The sequence below is a fragment of the Chrysemys picta genome, chromosome 16, assembly GCF_011386835.1.
Source record: "Chrysemys picta bellii isolate R12L10 chromosome 16, ASM1138683v2, whole genome shotgun sequence".
Lineage (NCBI taxonomy): Eukaryota > Metazoa > Chordata > Testudines > Emydidae > Chrysemys > Chrysemys picta.
In genome coordinates this window covers 6,678,916-6,698,943 of record NC_088806.1, presented here as the reverse complement: position 1 = coordinate 6,698,943, position 20,028 = coordinate 6,678,916, and the positions used below count along the sequence as shown (strand labels likewise).

Sequence of the window (20,028 nt, the reverse complement as noted above, 5' to 3'; positions counted from 1 at the left end):
TTTCTGTGCACAGAGAGCCAGACACCTCAAGGTCTGCATGTCTTGGGGGAATTGGGGAACATCTGTTCTTTGGAAAGTGAAGATCTTGTTGTGGATCATCAAGTGGAACACTTGAGAGTAGTATTTTGAGGCAGGTACCATGGCTTAACTGGCTAAAGCACTTGTCTAGAAGATCATGGGTTCAACTCCCAGTGGTGCCTTGTTGTATGGCTTCTGTCTCCTCTGCTCATATTTTCCTGTGCCTTTCTAGGAAACAGAAGAGACCTTCCTGGGTAATCCAAGTAACTGCTTGCTAAGGAAAAGGCTTCTTTGGAGAGAAGCATTGGAAAGAATCAAATCACAAGCCTGGAGTTGATGAAAAGGCTGCTGTGACTGGCATTGGCAAGGCGGTTGCTTCAACGGCAATTGTTGCAACACAAGAGCCTGTGCCACACTTCTTTGTGATTCGCTGGGGACGTCTCTGCACAAAGACCCTGATAGTGCAATCTCTGCAGATCTTGCAGGAAATGGAGAGTTACTCTCCTCTCACCTTCCTTTTGATTGTCATTGATGAAAAATGGAGCACTTAGGAGAAAAGTCCCAGAAAGTGGCACTGTGGCTAAGCTGACCAAGGCACCTGCCAGTGGTGTCTTACCAAATGTGTCTGCTCTTCCCACCTTTTGGTCAATCTTTTGAGGAAACAGAGAAGACTGCCTTTGCCTAGCAATGCAAATGCTTACGAAAGAAACCTGTCTTTTTTTTTTTTTTTTGACAAGCGTCGGAAGGAGGCACCTAAGAAATGTGGAGATAAGCAAAAGGTCACTGTAACTCAACTTGCATCCACGGCTCTTGAAGCCACAACACAGAGTACTAAGCACTATACGACTACAGATGCTGACAGAAGGGTCTTTTCTAAAGGCATTTTCCACTAGCAGGGTCCTCTCTGTGCACAGAATTCCTGATAGCTTGATGTCTGCAGGCACTGGAGATCAGTATTTTGGCATCTCTCTACCTCTGTCCCAGGGAACATCTGCCGTGGTTGTTGAAAGTCTGTGATGGGATCTCCAGGATGCAACCTGAACAGTGAGACCCCTGTGTCCCATCGCCTGGACTCCCTCTCACACTGTGATGAGCTCAGAATCTCTGGCACATATTGCACTTACACAGACATCCACAGGTAGGGACACATCCAGCTGAGTTACATGAATGCTTCTCCCAGCCACTCATAAAACTAATGATAGAGAGCCTCCCACCAATTCCCACCAGCCCCTGGATTATACCATCTTGTTCTAGTCAGAACCTGACCAGTGTCAGTTTATTACACAGAGTCCACCCCTCCTTCATTTTGAATAGTACATGAACCACCCTTGTAATGGAGCTGAGATTTACCAAGAACTTGAAGCAAAGTACACTATTTTAAGTACTGCATAAAAATTCATTTTCTGTAGTTAATAAATCTATTTTAAGGATTGTAAGTGGTAGGCATAAAAGATCAGAGTAACTTACCAAAGAAAATAAAAGATAAATGCACAATCTAAACTTTACACCTTATTACACTAGGCATCAGTTAGGTCAAGCAATTTTCTCACCCCACTGGATGTTACCCTCCTTAATTCATAGAAACCTGTACCACTATCCTCAAATGACCTTCATTTTCTCAGGATTCCTACTGCTTCCAGCGTAGGTGGTGGAGGAAAAAGGCAAAAACATAGTCTCCTATTTTATATTCTTAGTTCAAGTGTCCTTCATACACCCTAATGCTGTACATATTTGGACAGAAGGACGGATTTCAGCAGATCATGACTTTTCTATGGAATGCTTTGTATGAAATATCACAACCATATATGAATGATGAATATGTGGGCTACAGGGGTTATTCTGAGGTACATCATGTCACAAAAGCCTCTGGAGACTGGCCTTTGGGAAGAGCTGGCTGAAGAGCCTTCCTAGTAACTGAGATCCTGGCTTGGCCTGCCAGTTTGTCCTTCTAAATGAAACTTGTCTGTGGGGCTCCCTTCTTTGTATTTCTTTCCTGTAAACAGAACCAAAGTTCTTGGCCAATCCTTGTAAGTGCTTGTTGAAGACACTGAGCCTCTGCAGTGGGGCAGGGGGTTGGGGTGTGGGAGGAGGTCAGGGAGGTGGCGCTTACCTCGGGCGGCGTGGCTCCCAAAGTGACTGGCACAAGCTCTGCTCCAGCAGTGGCTACTAGGTGGAGGGTTCGGGGGGGCCAGCTACAGAGTTTCAACTTGGGGCAGGGGCAGCGCATGGCGATAGTCTTCCCCCCCCCCCCACAGGGGCCACAGGGATATGCCAGTCACTTCCAGGAGCAGCGCAACATCGAGGGAGGGGGACAGAGGGGGCAGGGAGCCCCCTTAGCTTGGCTGGCACATCTCCATGCTTTGTTTGGGGAGGCAGCGGGTCTCCGTGGGCTGCCTGGGGTGGGGGCAGTGCCAGAGGGGGCTCGGGCCAACCCTTTGCCTCCTCTTTCCAGGCTCCCAGCTCATCTTGCTGGCCAACAGGGATTTTAGGGTGCAGCAGCGCAGGGAGCGGGAAGGGTGAAACTCGGCAGCCAACTCCCCCACATGGGGGAAAATGGCTTTACCTGCTGGCCCCGCAGACTAAGTCACCAGGCCTCCAGCTTGCCCCATTCGACCCAACGGGTTGATCTTCTGGCTAGAATTATTTGTGGTGGGATTTCCCCCCCAACAGTACCCCACAGGGGTTCAGGGTCCTCTCCAGTACAGGCCACACAGGAAGGCTTAATGCTTGAGCTGCAGCACATGTTGGGCAGGCTTAAGGCTGGGCTCCCCAAAGCAGGAGAGAAGAGAAAGACTCAGCCCCTGGAGGGGCAGGCTGGGGCTTCCTACATTCGATTCGCTCACAGTCAGACTCCTGCCCCCACTCCCAAGTCATCAATGGCACCCCCAGGTTAGCCAGAAAGGAGCAGCAGTAATCACTGGAAATGGCTTGCAGGCAACTTCCAAGCCCACCACAGCAGACCATCTCAGCCAGAAAGGAACCCACTAGAACTAACCATTGCTTCTTTTCCTTCCACCCAGAACCCCGCTTCTCCTGGGCTGCAAGGAGCCATCCCTGGGAAACCAAGAGGCAGGCACAGGATTCTACCTCCCAGCAGCCAACCACACCTCCCCAGGCTTTGGCAGAATGACTTGTGGCACTTTACTATCCCCACTTCGCTGCACATCTTCTTCCCTGCCTTCCTCAGCTTGACTTTCCTTTTTTGGCCCATTCCTGTCTTTATTCCTCCTTTTGCAAGTCATGCAAAGGAGGCCAGCAGGCAGTGACAGCCTCTATAGGCCAACCTCCAAGGGCAGAAGAGGCCAATCCACAAGCCTCCAAAAGAAGACATGGCTAACTCCTCTAGGTTCTCCAGACTGACGTCAAGGCGCTTTCTCTGCTGATTTCACCACCTTCTGTCTTGCGGGGGTTGGAGTTATCCCAGGGATGGGCCAATAGCAGAAGGAGGAGCACCTTCCTGAACAGCAAGGGGATCTACGAAAAGGAGGCCAGAATACTTTTCCCTGGTTTTGAACCAGGAGCCTTTTGCGTGTTAGGCAAACATGATAATGACTACACTACAGAAACTCTGTCATAGTGCTCTTCCCCTCCCTTCAAATTCCATCCACTTGCCTGGCACTCGCCCTGACACACACTGATGGGCAAACCTAATGAAAGTGGTGGCAGCCCCTTGATAGGTCAGCTGGTAGAGCAGAGGACTGGATCTGGTGCTCAGGAAGTCATTCTTATGTCACCCTTGTGACTCCAGCTTGAAGGAGAGCTTCTTTTTCTTCCCCTTGCTGAGAAAGAGAAGAATGAAAGGTCAGGTGGGCCAACTCCATGCAGAAGCCCATGCTGTCTTTTCCTGCTGCATAACCTGAAATAAGGGAGTAGTGGCAGTTTCAGAAAACAGCCACCTCTGCAGAAAGACAGATGGAAGAGCATGTCAAAGCTTGGGATTGAACCAGGGACCTTTAGATTTTCAGTGTAGCGCTCCCCCAACTCAGCTATTTCAGCAGCTGCTAGGCTACGTTTTGGCCTACTGCTTTTCTGGCTGGGATGTTTTTGTCAGCTGTGGCACAGAAAAAGGATGTTATTGTGAGTGGCCCATGACGGCAAGATTAACTTTTGCCTTCCTTGCTCAGATTTACTCACTTCCTCACCCCATTCCTGCCTTAGTTCCTGAGTTACCAGAAGGCAACTGAGGCCCAGCGGTATGAGGAGGAAGTTGGGCAGCTAGACCCTGATGGCAAGAGGTCTGCTGCCACTTGCCACCCCACTCTCTTCTCCCAGCTTCACATATTGGCCGCCAGGGACTTGGTGCCCTGTAGCACAACGGAAGGCGGTGGACAGAGCCAACCTCACCTTGAAACTCTGGCTAATTAAACCATATAATCAATCGATGATGGCCAATGAGAGACTGACATCGCTTGCTATTTTAGCACATGAAAATGCCATTGGCCAATCTTTGTAACTCTCTAATGCTGCGCTTCAGTTCATGAGAGCAAAGGCGAGAAAAGTGACCTTTGAACTAAACGACTAGGGTTAACATTCTAATGCTGTCTCTTACTGTAACACTATTTAATACTGATCTACCCTGTGTTGGTGACAGTTCGATTTCTAGATATTAGTACACTCAGTTACTGTTAAAATTAAAAAGTTTCTATATGCTTAGAGGAAATGAATTTGTTTTATTTGCTTATATATGGCATGAATAAATACAGGTTTACAGATCCTAGCATGAACATTTATCATCTTATATGACAGACAAAATCATGCATCCAAATTGTGCATCAAAATCATGAAATGAGCTAAAATGCAATAAAAAATAAGATATTCTAAAATTTAACATATGGGGGTGGGCACCTAAGACACTTCTTGCCTGGGGTGCCATTTGGTCTAGGGAAAGCAGGAGTCAGTTTCACCTGCCTATTTTCAGGCTGTAATCTGTGGACACCCTGCTCTGTGGGAGGGATCCTGGTAGCCCAGACTCAGGGTTGGAACAGGCCCCTGATTTAGGGGGTGGCTGCATGGTTTACAGCACTCTGAAGTCTCAGAGTCTCCCAAAGCCTCAAATCTGTGTCCCCAGGAGGCTCCGCTCCTTTCACATTCTATAGAAAGAAATAGCATCAAGGGTTAGGGGTGAACCATAGGGCACTAGGTGGGTGAGCTCTTTGAAATGTCTCCCCTCCGACAACCTAGGAAAGGATTCTCAGGTTCTAGCTTGATTTCAATGAGGATCACTGGACCTTAACCATTCACTGCCCTTTCCTAGAGAAACCTGTGATACTCAGAATGGGGCTGAGATAAATGCTTACAGGAGTGAAGAATTGCTCCCCTGGAATAGCAGCAGTATTGGGCAGCTGGAAATCTCACAAAAGGAGCTGAAGCCTTGGTGGTTCAGTAATAGATGTCCTAGGTTCTGCCTGGGAGGTTTAGGTTTGTTTCCTGGACAATAGCAGTGTGAGTTTTATTGTCTCAAAATTTCAGTAGAAAAATTCTTACCCTCTTACCCCTGTCTGAGTCCCTTCACCCAGCCCCATTCCTAGCTGTGGTTTCTGGGGGGGCATGGACAAGGGTAAGGGGGGGCATGACCCTCAGAAGTTTTGGGACCACTGATCTAGGTGATGGGACAAGGGTGTTTAATCTTTGCAGAGACCCCTAAAGGATGGTGTGACTGCTGTCTAGCTGCCTGGGCCCAAACAATAGCCAGAAATTCTGTATCCTAATAACTGATGGCTGGGGCATACCTGCTGGAAGAAGCCAGCTGGTTGGGATGAGTTGGAGAACAAAGAAAGAGGTGGACGCCCGGTGACCAGTTTGCCTGGGAAAGAGAATGAAGGACAGAAGAGGGGTAAAAGGGCATGGCTGAGGTTGGGGTGTTGGAAGCAAGGAGTCTGCTGTTTTGGGGACTCGGGGGGGAGCCCAGGCAGCCCAGGCTGTGAGTTCTGGGTATCACCAAGATGGACTTTGCTGAATCTTCCTACATCCTGCGCTAAGAAAGAACTTTCCCACTCTGTATTCCAGACCACTAATAAACCTTCTGTTTTACAATGCTGACTGAGAGTCACTGATGATTGTGGAAGTTGGGGGTGCATGACTCCCCTTCGGGGGATGGGGGGTGTAAGGCTTTCCCAGGTGTCCTACTAAGATGACTCACTACAGGAAGCTCCTGATATGGAACAGGGGTGCTGAAAGGTCCAAGGTCAGTCTCAGGAGGTGCTGAAGCCAAGGGAGCTTCCCCCAGTGACAGTGTGCCATGAGGGGTGTCACACTGACAAGGACTCGGCCTGAGTTTGATTCAGAGCTGTTCCAGAGCACAGCCTGTGTGCCCGTGACAGCCCCCCAGCATGTGACCTACAGGCTCCATTCTGGCAAAGCTCCCTGTAAATGAGAGACAAACTCCCCACTTCTCCCAGTTAATCTCCCCCTGCGTAGAACCCAGAGCAGCTCCTGCCTAGCTGGGTCTCCTGACAGCCACATTAGGAGCTGGCCAAGTTCTTCCCCTAGGTCCCTGTGCAGGGGCAGTTGTCAGTTCCGACCTCATGAGTATAGTGGTGACTATCCCGACCTCTCATGTGGGGGACTAGGACTTGATTCCCTCATGAGAAAGCTGTGATTTTGACACCAAGGGTATGTCTACAGTACAATTAAAAACCCACAATTGTCCCAGACCAGCTGACTCAGGCTTGCCAGGCTCAGGATCCAGGGGCTTGCTCAGGCTGGAGCCCGACCATTGGGATCCTCCCCCCTTGCTCGGTTCAGTGGCCTATATACTGAAGATGGGTTTGTACATGGGGAATGTACAGGGTTCTGCCCCTGGACAAACATTTCCTCGCAGGAGACCCACCCAGTTAATGTGATATACTCTAAAAAATATTTGATGAAAGAAAGTCATCCTGGGGCTCTGTATTTATCATCTTGCAATGACTTGATTCAACTTGCTCAGGTTAGAAAGAAAGATTTTTTCTTTTTCTTGTGAGCCTGGAAATTGCCCACGGTGAGAAAGTCAGAGCTGGATTATTTCTAGCTCATGCACCCTTATCACTAATGAAGGAGTAAAGGAATGTACAAACCAATGAAGCCTTAACATATTATTTGCATTCTCAAGGCTTGTTCCTGTGACAGGATCTCAAGAACAGACAGAAATGTTACCCAGTGTCAGGAGGAGAGAGGAAAGCACTTTCCCTCGTGTATTTCCCCAGTTTGTCGTGCAAGGCAGCAGAGGTGTTTCAGGGCATTTTCTGTCACTGATTTTTTTCATGTTGGTGTAGGAGGAAAGGTCCAACTTGTTGAACCTGCGAATGTAAAGTGATCAAATGATGAGTTAACAATAATGTTGCACAGGATTTGATTTAACTAGAAAACAAAATGCCCTTAAAGTTGAACTCTTGGGTGAATAGACTGATCTGATTTATAGTCAACCTTGGAAGGCAATAGATGGTTACATCAGTCAGAACAGCCTGGTTTGGTTTGTTTGGTTGGTTGTTTTCCCTGATAAATTACAGAGGGTTCAGAGAAGAGCCATAGGAATGATTAAAGGCTTGAGCAGGGAGAGAAGTTTAAAACAAACCGACCCTTTCCTGCTCCTGCCAGCTGTGACTGCTGAGGACATTTTCCTTCAATACTCCCAGGTCTCCTTTCTGCCAGATTCTCAGCAAATCAGTCTGCCCTGCAGACTATGGCAGAGCAATTTGGTAATAGGCTGTAGGACTCACCATATAAGAGTGCAGCAGCTGTAGCATCTTGACTGACTTTGGGCCAAATCCTGCAGCCCTGGCAGCCCAGGATAACCTCCCACTGTTGGCAGTGGGAATTGAGCATTTGTAACTAGCTGCTGGTACCTGATGTCTCAGCTATAGAATAAACTGGTGGCAAACACAGCTTTATCCAAAGAAGTGAAGGATGTAAGTGAAGGAGCAAAGCTGGCCATCTGGGGAGCTGCTGCAGTCCCATAACCACAGCTGGAAGGGAGAAGAGGAAAAACTCCCTAAAGTGCTGGGAGCAGCACCGAGAAAAGGAAGTTTGTCAGTGAGATCAGTAGCAATAAATATGAAATGAAGGAGTGCTTTCTCTTCCGTGATGACATGTTTGAATTGTGTTACTTTACTGCAAGATAAAGCTTTAAAATATCCTGGTCTAATTTCAGAATGGGTCTGTAACCATAAGTAGTCTCTATGGGAAGTAGCCTCTAGATAGTGGTCTTTGGGAAGAGCTGGATGAAGAGCCTTCCTACTAACCAGGAGATCCTGGCTTGGCCTCCCAGTTCTTCACTTGCTAAACCTAGCTTTTCTGTCAGGCTCCTTTTTTGTATCTCTTCTCATGAAAATAAAAGACCTCACTGCACAATCCTTGTAAGTGCTTGTTCAAGACAGAGAGAGTCTTCTTTGCGGCTAAGTCTTGGAAAGTGTTAAATGGTAAGTTTGGAGCTGATGGAAAGGTTACCATGACTTAGAGTTGAGCTGAAGTTGCTGTGACTGAAACACTAATCAGTATATGATCACAGCAGCTTGTGGGAGAAGCGCATGTTAGAAGCCCTCTGTCAACTCAGCTGTGGCTTTCTGTGCACAGAGCCAGACAGCAAAAAGTCTGCAAGTCTTGAGGGAAATGGGGAATGTCCATACTTTAGAATGTGAAGGTGTTGTCTTGGACTGTCAAGTAGAACCATTGCAAAAAGGCTCTTGAGGAAGGCACCATGGCTTAGTAGGCTAAAGCACCTGTCTTGTAAACAAGACATCCAGGGTTCAACTCCCAGTAGTGGCTCATTCTATGGCTTTTGTCTCCTCTCCTCACATTTTCCTGTGTCTTCCTAGGAAACAGAAGAGACCTCCCTTCACAATTCCAAGTAATTGCTTGTTAAGGAAAAGGCTTCTTTCCAGAGGAGCATTGGAGAGAATCAAATCCTTAATCTGGAGTTGATGAAAAGGCTACAGGCATTGGCATTGGCAAGGAGGTTGCTCCGGCTGCAATTTGCTGTGACAGGACAGCCTGTGTTGTGCACCCATGCGATTCGCTGGGGATATCTATGAACAGACACCCTTCTAGAGGGTTCTCTGCAGGCCTTGCAGGAAATGGAGAATTACTGTCCTTTCACCTTTCATGTTATTGTTGTTGACAAGAAATGGAGCAGTTAGGGAAGAAGTCCCAGAGAGTGGCACCGTGGCAGAGCTTGCCAAGAGACCTTCTGGATAAAGAGCAGATCCAGCATCCAGTGCTGCCTTGCTGAACATGCATCCTCTTGTCACCTTTTGGTCAATCTTTTTTGTTAATGGAGAAGTCCGACTCTGGATAGCTACACAAATGCTTGCAAAAGAAACGGGTCTTTTTGCTTACAAGTGTCGAAAGGAGGCATTGGATAAACATGGAAAGAAGGTCAAGGTCACTGTAACTCATCTTGCATCTGCAGCTGTTGAAGCTACAAGGCAGAGCACTAAGCACAATATTACCACGGCTGGTCACAGAAGGGTCTCTGTGTGGTGGGATCCGCGGGGTACAATCCCAAACTGTGGGACCGTTCTGTCCTCTTATCTCTCTAGCCTGGGCTGTGTCTTACAATGCTGCACTAGTGACAAGCAGCAAAATCCCTCCTGGTGCTCTGATCACTCAGCTAACAACATGCAGCAATGCACCCAACTAAGTGGCATGAATGCTGTATAAGCCACTCCTCAATTACCCAGGGTTGTAAATTCAATTCTTAAGGGGGCCATTAAAGGATCTGGGGCAAAAATCTGTCTGGGGATTAGTCCTGCTTTGAGCAGGGGGTTGGACTAGATGACCTCCTGAGGTCCCTTCCAACCCTGCACCTCAGAAATGTACCATCTGACACTGCTCAAAACCTCTTGAAAAGTGCAAGCTCATTAATTAATTCACCATTTCCTCAAAAAGAAAGTGAACATGCACCAGCCTTTTTAATCTGAGCAGCTTTCCCAAGCACTTAGGACAATTTCACAAGTGTAAAACATTAAAATAAGTTTATTACCTACAGAAAGATAGATTTTCAGTGATTATAAGTGTTAGGCACAGAGGTCAAAGTTAGTTACATAACAAATGAAAATCGAATCTCAGTGTGACAGTCTATACCTTTGGGGGAGCATGCTGTAACCCCATATTCCTCATTTTCATATAATCGTGATTTTACATATAAAGCATGACTTGTAAGGTATCAGGGGAAAGGATATGATCTGCTGAAAGTCATTTCTCTATCCATATATGTATATCATTAATGAATATGAAGTTATGAGAATTGTGTAGTATGGTTGTCACTATGCTGTAAGTTGGGGGAATCAGCCAAATATTAGCTCCCCAGTAGCAACAGCAAGGAAAGTAACCAATACCTGGAGTGTCAAACAGCCATTGTCCAGCAAGGGGGCTACAATGTAATGATTCACCTGCATGAGGCCACACAAGGGGAATTGCTCAATCTTGCTTGGAGAGACTCATTAATGCTCACCTGACTCTGAAGGGGGGGGCAAAGCCAAGAGGGAGGAAAGGACATGATAAAAGGGAGAGACATTTGCCATGCTTTCTCTCTCTCTTCCACCTACATCTACAGACAGCACCACACCAAGCAACGGAAGTGCTAATCAAAGGGGAGAGCCTGTTTGAAAAGCAACCAGCCTAAGTGAGAAGCATCTAAGTGATTGGCTACACTTGTGAGGGAGGCCTGGTCTACACTACGACTTTAATTCGGATTTATCAGCTTTAATTCGAATTAACCCTGCAACCGTCCACACAACGACGCTATTTATTTCGATGTAAAGGGCCCTTTAAATCGATTTCTGTACTCCACCCCGACGAGCGGAGTAGTGCCAAAATCGATTTTAGCAATTCGAATTAGGGTTAGTGTGGCCGCAATTCGATGGTATTGGCCTCCGGGAGCTATCCCACAGTGCATCATTGTGACCGCTCTGGACAGCAATCTAAACTCGGATGCACTGGCCAGGTAGACAGGAAAAGCCCCGCGAACATTTGAATTCCATTTCCTGTTTGCCCAGCGTGGAGAGCACAGGTGACCACAGATAGCTCATCAGCACAGGTAACCATGCAGGCTGATAATCGAAAAAGAGCACCAGCATTTACCATGAGGGAGGTACTGGATCTGATCGCTGTATGGGGAGAGGATTCAGTGCTTGCAGAACTTCATTCTAAAAGACGAAATGCAAAAACTTTTGAAAAAATCTCCAAGGGCATGATGGAGAGAGGCCACAATAGGGACTCAGATCAGTGCCGCGTGAAAGTCAAGGAGCTCAGACAAGCCTATCAAAAAACAAAGGAGGCAAACGGTCGCTCCGGGTCAGAGCCGCGGACATGCCGCTTCTACGCCGAGCTGCATGCAGTTCTAGGGGGGGCTGCCACCACTACCCCACCTGTGTTTGTGGATTCTGGGTCGGGGATAGTCTCATCAGCGACGCCTGAGGATTCTGCCGATGGGGTAGAGGAGGAGGAGGAGGAGGATGAGCTTGCAGAGAGCACACAGCACTCCATTCTCCCCAACAGCCAGGATCTTTTTATCACCCTGACTGAAGTACCCTCCCAAGCCTCCCAAGCCAGTACCCAAGACTCTGACCCCATGGAAGGGACCTCAGGTGAGTTTACCTTTTAAAATATAAAACTTGTTTTAAAAGCAAACGGTTTTTAATGATTACTTTGCCTGACTTTGCATTCGCGGTCAGTTCAGCTACTGGAAAAGTCTGTAGCTACTGGAAAAGTCTGTTAACGTGTATGGGGATGGAGCGGAAATCCTCCAGGGACATCTCCATGAAGCTCTCCTGGAGGTACTCCGAAAGCCTTGCCAGAAGGTTTCTGGGCAGTGCAGCCTTATTCCCTCCTCCATGGTAGGACACTTGACCACGCCATGCTTGCAGCAAGTAATCTGGTATCATTGCCTGACAAAGCCTGGCAGCGTATGGTCCCGGTGTTTGCTAGCATTCAAGCAACATCCGTTCTTTATCTTGTTGTGTAATCCTCAGGAGAGTGATATCACTCCTGGTAACCTGGTTGAAATACGGGAACTTAATTAAGGGGACAGAGGTGGCCGTTCCTACTGGGCTGTTTGCCTGTGGCGGAAAATAAATCCTTCCCTGCAGTTAGCCAAGCGCAGATGGGAAATTGGCCCTGAGTTTTTTGCGTTTGGCTAGCAGGGATCTTCCCTGTTACCAGCCACGCGGTGGGGGGAGGGGTACCGTGATCATCCCAGAGAATTCATGGCGGGAGGGGGGCGGCGGCGGGGGGGGGGTTAGTTTGGTGCCTGCAGGGATCTTCCCTGATACCAGCCACACGGTGGGGGGGAGGGGTACAGCGATCATCCCAGAGAATTCATGGTGAGAGGGGGGGGTGGTTAGTTTGTTTTCTGGTGCTGCTGAATGTTAACAGAAAAACCGCAGCACTCTACTTGCCTGAAGGGGCCCAGACAAGCCCCCCCACACTGCCCGCCCCCCAACTGGCTGAGATTGGCCAGGCTTCTGCAGCACTCTACAAGCTATGCTTGGTATGTGGGAAAGGAGGGCGCAGAAGCTTACCATGGCCGCATGCAAGCCAAATTCTGTTGCCCAGACCTGTGATCTCTAGCAGCAAAGCCACAGGCACTCAGCATTAAGAGGCAAAATGCGACCTTGCACAGAAATCACATGTGCTATGTAATGTGAACAGTGTTGGTCACCGTGAAAGAGTATAAGCATTGTTCTGCAAAATGTAGCTTTTAAAACAATTCTCTCTTTTTTCCCCTCCCTACAGCAGCTGCAAATTCCTCAAGCCTCCCTCCTCCATCCCGAAGGTTATCACAGATAAGGCGTCGTAAGAAGAGAACGCGAGACGAGATGTTTTTGGAAATTATGGAATCCAGCCGCAGTGACAGAGCTCATGTGAATGAGTGGAAGGAAACAGTTTCAAAGTATAGGAAAGAAGTCAGTGAACGTGAGGACAGGAGGGACCAACGTGAGGAGAGGAGGGACCAACGTGAGGAGAGGAGAGACGCTCGAGATGAGAGGTGGCGGCAGGAAGACCAGAGGATGAAGGATGCAACGCTGGGGCTGCTCCGGCGTCTGGTGGAGGTTCAGGAACGGCTGCTGGAAAACAGACTGCCGCTTCAGCCCCTGTTCCACCCTCCCCCCTCCCCATGTTCCGTATCCTCCTCACCCAGACGTGTAAGAATGCGGGGGGGGGAGGCTCCGTACACCTTCCCATTCCACCCCAGTAGACAGCCCAAGCAAAAGGCTGTCATTTTTTTAACCTTTTCTTTGTGGCTTTTTCCTTCCCAGCAATCCTCCTCCCAAATACCACCCGGGTTCCCTCCCTCTTTTTCTAATCTATTAATAAAGAATAAATGACTTTTAAATGATAGTGACTTTATTTGGTTTGAAAGAAAGCTGGGGGAAGGGGCAGGGTGGGTTCCTTACAGAAAATCAGTCAATAAAGGGGGCGGGTTTTCATGAAGGAGAAACAAACAGATATTTCACACTGTAGCCTGGCCAGCCATGAAACTGGTTTTTAAAGCTTCTCTGATGCACAGCGCTTCCTGGTGTGCTCTTCTAATCGCCCTGGTGTCTGGCTGCGCGTAATCAGCAGCCTGGCGATTTGCCTCAGCCTCCCACCCCGCCATAAAGGTCTCCCCCTTACTTTCACAGAGATTGTGGAGCACACAGCAAGCAGAAATAACAATGGGGAGATTTCTTTGGCTGAGGTCAGAGCGAGTCAATAATGATCTCCAGCGACCTTTTAAACGGCCAAATGCACATTCTACCACCATTCTGCACTTGCTTAGCCTGTAGTTAAACAGCTCCTGACTCCTGTCCAGGCTGCCTGTGTATGGCTTCATGAGCCATGGCATTAAGGGGTAGGCTGGGTCCCCAAGAATAACTATGGGCATTTCAACATCCCCAACGGTTATTTTCTGGTCCGGAAAGTAAGTCCCTTGCTGCAGCCTTTTAAACAAAGTAGTGTTCCTGAAGACGCGAGCATCATGAACCCTTCCCGCCCAGCCCGCGTTGATGTTGGTGAAACGTCCCTTGTGATCCACAAGTGCTTGCAGCACCATTGAAAATTACCCCTTGCGGTTTATGTACTCGGTGGCTTGGTGCTCCAGTGCCAAGATAGGGATATGGGTTCCGTCTATTGCCCCACCACAGTTAGGGAATCCCATTGCAGCAAAACCATCCACTATAGCCTGCACATTTCCCTGAGTCACAAACTTTCGTAGCAGCACCTGAGTGATTGCTTTGGCTACTTGCATCACAGCAGCCCCCACAGTAGATTTGCCCACTCCAAATTGATTCCCGACTGACAGGTAGCTGTCTGGCGTTGCAAGCTTCCACAGGGCTATCGCCACGCGCTTCTCAACTGTGAGGGCTGCTCTCATCTTGGTATTCTGGCGTTTCAGGGCAGGGGACAGCAAGTCACAAAGTTCCATGAAAGTGCCCTTTCGCATGCGAAAGTTCCGCAGCCACTGGGAATCATCCCAGACCTGCAACACTATGCGGTCCCACCAGTCTGTGCTTGTTTCCCTTGCCCAGAATCGGCGTTCCATGGATAGAATCTGCCCCATTAACAACATGATCTCCAAAGCACCGGGGCCTGTGGTTTCACTGAATTCTGTATCCGTGTCCGTGTCCATGTCCTCATCATGCTTGTCGCTGCGCTGCCGCCGCCGCTGCCTCCTCGCCTCGTTTTTCTGGTCCTGGCTGAGCATAAACTCCACGAGAACGCGCGAGGTGTTTACAATATTCATGACTGCTGTCTTGAGCTCAGCGGGCTCCATGCTTGCCGTGGTATGGAGTCTGCAGTGTTCACCCACCCAGGAAAAAAGGCGCGAAAATGGTTGTCTGCCGTCCGTTGCTTTCATGCAGGGAGGGAGGGAGGAGGTGAGGCTTTACCCAGAACCACCTGCGACGATGTTTTTTGTCCCATCAGGCACTGGGATCTTAACCCACAATCCCAATGGGCGCGGGAGACTGCGGGAACTATGGGATAGCTATGGAATTGCTACCCACAGTGCAACGGTGGAGAAATCGACGCTAGCCCCGGTACTTGGACGCACACCACCGAAGTAATGTGCTTAGTGTGGCCGCATTCATTTCGACTTTATACAACCTGTTTTTCAAATCCGAATTATCTAAATTCGGATTAATCCCGTAGTGTAGACATACCCTTAGAGTGCATTAAAGCAGCCCTGGGCACCCTAGCTCACACCCCATCCACACTGGCAAGGCATGTAGAGCACTCTGACTCCACAGCTAGAGCACTCCTGGTACTCCACCTCGGCAAGAAGATTAACACGTGTTGCGTAGTGGCTGAAATGCCCAGCGTCAATGTGAATGAGGTGTTGCATTACAGCTATCTGATCAGCCTCTGGAAATGTCCCATAATCCCCTTATGTCAAGTGGCCACTGTTCTCATTGTTTTGAACTCTCCTAAGAATGCGGATATGCCCTTTGAAAGCTCCGTTTCTGACAGCCAGCTCTGAGACAAAGCAAGCCATTACTGTGGAATGCTGTGTGTGAGAGAGAGAGGCGTGGAGGAGGGGGAGGTCTGCTGCTGTCTTAAAAGACAGCACGCTGACATGCTTTCAGCCCCCCCCAATGCACTCTCTCTCCCCCCCCATACACACAACACACACCCTGACACACTCCACCCCACCCCACCCCACCCATTTGAAAAGCACGTTGCAGTCAATTGCATGCTGGGATAGCTGCCCATAATGCACCGCTCCCAATGTTGCTGCAAGTGCTGCAACTGTGGCCATGCCAGTGCGCTTGAAGCTGTCAGTGTGGACAGATTGCAGCGCTTTCCCTACTGCACTCTACAAAGATTGGTTTAGCTCAAAGCACTCTACATCTGCACGTGTAGCCATACCCTAAGTTTGTAAGGGCATTGAAAGTGTTAAGATCAGCTTAGAATACACAAAATACACAAAAACAACGAACAGTCTGAAGGCACCTTAAGGACTAATAGATTTATTTGGGCATAAACTTTCATGGGTAAAAAGCCACTTCTTCAGATGCATGGAGTGAAAATTGCAGATACGGGCATAAATATGTATTGGAACATGAAGTGAAGGGAGTTACCTTACAAGGGGAGAACCAGTGCTGAAGGCCAATTCAGTCAGGGTGGATGTGGTCCATCCCAATAATTGATGAGGAGGTGTCAATACCAAGAGAGGGAAAATTGCTTTTGTAGTGAGCCAGCCACTCCCAGTCTCTATTCAAGCTCAAATTAATGGTGTTAAGTTTGCAAATAAATTGTAACTCTGCAGTTGCTCTTTGAAGTCTGTTTTTGAAGTTTTTTTGGTGAAGAATGGCTACTTTTAAATAGTATTGAATATACCAGTCCCATATGGTCTAGTGGTTAGGATTCCTGGTTTTCACCCAGGCGGCCTGGGTTCAATTCCCAGTGTGGGAGAATTGCAGAGTTTTTGCTCGGAGGGGAGAAAGGAATGGGAGGTGATCCTGCCACCAGGGGAGTTAGACAGTGCTGGGAGGGGATCCCAGAAGTGGGTGTGGGGGGCAGAGGTCTGAGGGGAGATCAGGGAACGATCCCAGCAGTGTGGCAAGTTAACAACCTGGAGAGCACAGGTCTGGCATGGGGAGTGGGAAGAGTGAGTGTGTCCCTCTAAACTCACCAACTGCAGACTAGGCAGGATTGGAAGAATTACGCATTTGTTGGTAAATCTCAATTTCTGTGTAAACACACAACCCAATGGCAAAATATTTCCATCAATAATAATCAAAATTGACAGATGGGCAAAGTAAGAAACATGCTGCTTGAGACCTTATCCTATTCTAATCCTATAGGGTTCTCTTTTGGCTTAGGCACCGCCATCTGGGTATTTCATTTCCTTCCTCATTTTCACACAGAGAAACAATTTCCTTTGCATGTATCCATGAACAGCAAAATCTCCCTGTGTCTCTTGTCTGAGCCAGGGCATTCAATTCCATTGAAACATTCCCTCCTGCAATGGCAATGGTCAGACAGAGGGGACGTGGCCACCTTCCCCCCCTGGCAGTGAGATATTCCTTCTCTATTTCATGCTGCTATTCTTATTCCATGAGTCATCAAGGATGGAATAAAAAGCTGAGTTTACTCCACAGTGAGGAAAGAAAGGAGCCACCAACTTCCCAAAAAATCTCAGTGCCCCAGAGAAAACCTGCCCCTGCTATTGGAATCACTGATGTGCTGGTGATATGATGGGAAAAGGGGCTGTCCGAATTGTCAAAGCAGGAAATGAACAATCTACAGCAACATCATTAACCACAAACATACTCTAACCATGCTCCAGCCAGTAGGGAAATGGGCAGGAATTCTTGCTGTTCAGCCATGGCCACGCTTACAGAACTGCACAGCAGTGAGTGTGCTGGGTAAGCCAGTCTGAGCAAACAATTGGAAATGACACTTCAGTGAGAACCGAACCATAAGGTAAAAAAGCTCATGTGTTAAGTGGTTGTGGCTGAGTGCTTAGGGAGCTGGGCTGGGAAACCATGGGGGTCTTTCTCTGGTGGTTTGATTCTTACCAACTAGGGAAGGCTGGTGTGTGGTGCTTTCATGGCTGTAATTTCAATGCCTGAGCACCCATGGTGCCATAGGGAAACAAGTCTAGTCTTACTCATAGGCTAAGGACAAGTCTACATTTCAAACTTTGAGTCTACGGTGCTGCAGCTCATTAATGAAGATGCTCTATGCCAGGGTTTCTCAAATTTCATTTCACTGCATGTGAAATGAAGTTCTGCCAAAAAAACTTACTACATGATGCTAGGAAAGGGGGACCAAACACCAAGCCTCCTCCACACCAGGCAGAGGTGGGGGAGCCAAAGCTGAATCCTGAGCCCTGCCCCCCAGGGGGAGGGCAAAACTGAAGCTTGAGGGATTCAGCCCTGGGTGTTGGGGTTCAGACTTTTGGCTTCAGCCCCAGGCCCCAACAAGTCTAACACTAGCACTGGTGACCCCATTAAAACAGGGTCACAACCCACTTTGGGGTCCTGATTCACAGTTTGAGAACCACTGCTCTATGCTGATGGGAGGGAGCTTTCCTGTCGGTGTAGTTAATCCACTTCCCCAGGAGGTGGCAGCTATGTCAGTGGGAGAAGCTATATCAGTGGGTGTGCAAGCTGTGGTGTTTACCACATTTATGAAGTTTAATCAAACCCCATTTTTAAAACCACCTGTGGTCCGAGAATAGAAAAGGAACTTGCTGAAGCAGGGTCTGTCTTTGAAAGTCCTGGAGATCATAACTCCAACCCACTATTGCCATGGGGGTATAGCTCAGTGGTAGAGTGTTTAATGGCAGATCAAGTGGTCCTTGGTTCAAATCCAAGTGCCCTCTGATAACACCTTTTTTTTAAAAAAAGGGAAAACAATTTCATTTATATTCTCCATTATGCTCACGAATTCCACTCTTGAAATGAATGTAAACACTCAATGTTTCACTATGCAAATGCATAAAAACGTAGCAAACCTCTCCATCAGTTGAAATGATTCCAGACTTCTGTATCTAATTTATATTTTCATAAATTAAACAAAGGTATCATATGAATGCACATTTGCAGATCCCTGTTCTCCATGGGCTATGTTGTGCAGAAGAACAAGAACCACATGCAGTTGGGGTTCAGGAGACTGATGAGCAAAGGCAACTTGGTGCAGGCTAAAGTCACCAGCACCTTGGCTCCTTCCCATTCAACCAGTAGCTGGGCCCCCAGGACAAGGCATGAGAAGAAGACAGTGGCTGTGAGCAGGAAAATAGCCACCAAGAAGCTGGCTAAAGCCACCAAGATCCCCAGGAAGGCCACCATGGCCATGTCTAGGAACAATCATCAGAATGTGGTGACTGCAGTGGGAACCAAAAAGGCAGAGAAAAGCCCCCAAAAGTTCTAAGCTGCCAAGCCCCAGAAGGTGATGAAGATTTCACCTACAACTAAGACCAGAAAGCCAACTTTAAATCACCCAAAGCCAGGGCTAAGAAGGTGGCACTGAGAAAGATTTCCATTGGGATAAGCAGCAAAGAGTCCTGTGGCACTTTATCCCAGTTATATGTTTTATTAACATGAACAAATAAAGCCAAGAGCACACATCACTAAGGCTAAATAACTATAAACACCACTCAGCTAAGGGTTAAACAATGCAGTGATAAAGTTCAGGTCAAATCAGTAAATCAATGAGTTAACAAGGATATTGTATTGGAATCAAGTCATCAATTCAGTCAAACCATCAGATTAACACAGCAGAAAATCAACCCTTAAAAATCCTAAAAGAGCAACCGAAGAAGGCAGGTGCATATTTAGTGATGCCGAAACCACAATCAGAGTTTTTTACCCAGGCAGTGCATCCCAGATTTAGCCAGCTGAATATTTAAATACTGAAACCAAATTATTGCTTACATTTAGCCCACAGCCTCAAAACTAATTACAGTTTTCTCCTTAGATTTCACTATTGTGTAGCTAATACTTCTCCTCGCCCTCTTGCCCCAAAACACGTACAGACCTTAGAGAGACATTAGTATGTCTCTCTAAGTATAGTATAGTAGAGGCTGAAGTAAAAGAAGTTCAAAGAGCTCTTACTGAACAATATATATCTGACAGCTCAATTCCTTGCAATGCTTCAACAGGTGAGGAGCATGCATTCAGTCATTTCATAGGGCAGAGTTTTAAGGCAATTAAGATTTGGGGAACTAGTCTTCCTAGCATCTTTCCTTTGTAGATTTCAGAGGCGTGCACACACACACACACCCCCCGCACCACCTCGCCCCCTCCAATCTAATAGAAAGGCTGGGAGGTCTCCAGGTTCATAAAAAGAAACAGACAAAAAATAGAAAAAGGAACAAAAGGTTTCTAAGATTATAAGGGGTTGGATCTCTGTACCTCTCGGGCTTTGGACTCACCTGGAGTAGGAACTGTAGCTGCAGTTTAGGAACCAGGTAATGGCATAGATGGTCCAGCACGTTGGGCTAGCAGGGTCTTCAGGTACAGGGAGACTAGTGCAGTCTGCATAGCCTGTCGCCATTGTGCTTCATTCCCCAGAGGAGATTAGTCCTGGGATCCTGCCAGTCTC

General features: G+C 47.8%; 1 protein-coding gene and 2 non-coding genes across 3 annotated transcripts; all 3 read left to right on the top strand.

Moving 5' to 3' along the window:
- Positions 1-11,087: 11,087 nt before the first annotated feature.
- Positions 11,088-13,752, top strand: LOC135975964 (uncharacterized). Its single transcript, XM_065570114.1, has 2 exons — positions 11,088-11,582; positions 12,730-13,752. Exons 1-2 carry the CDS (start codon positions 11,186-11,188, stop codon positions 13,320-13,322), a joined length of 990 nt encoding a protein of 329 aa, XP_065426186.1. The 5' UTR covers positions 11,088-11,185; the 3' UTR covers positions 13,323-13,752.
- Positions 13,753-16,317: 2,565 nt separating this feature from the next.
- Positions 16,318-16,389, top strand: TRNAE-UUC (transfer RNA glutamic acid (anticodon UUC)). The gene has a single exon. It is a non-coding gene; the product is annotated as a tRNA-Glu (tRNA).
- Positions 16,390-18,235: 1,846 nt separating this feature from the next.
- TRNAC-GCA (transfer RNA cysteine (anticodon GCA)) lies at positions 18,236-18,307 on the top strand. Its single transcript has one exon. It is a non-coding gene; the product is annotated as a tRNA-Cys (tRNA).
- Positions 18,308-20,028: the final 1,721 nt, after the last annotated feature.

Coding starts and splice junctions, on each gene's coding strand:
- LOC135975964 (XM_065570114.1), top strand. CDS start 11,186: ATGATGGAGAGAGGCCACAATAGGGACTCAGATCAGTGCCGCGTGAAA. Junction 11,583..12,729: donor CCCCATGGAAGGGACCTCAG/GTGAGTTTACCT, acceptor CCCTCCCTACAG/CAGCTGCAAATTCCTCAAGC.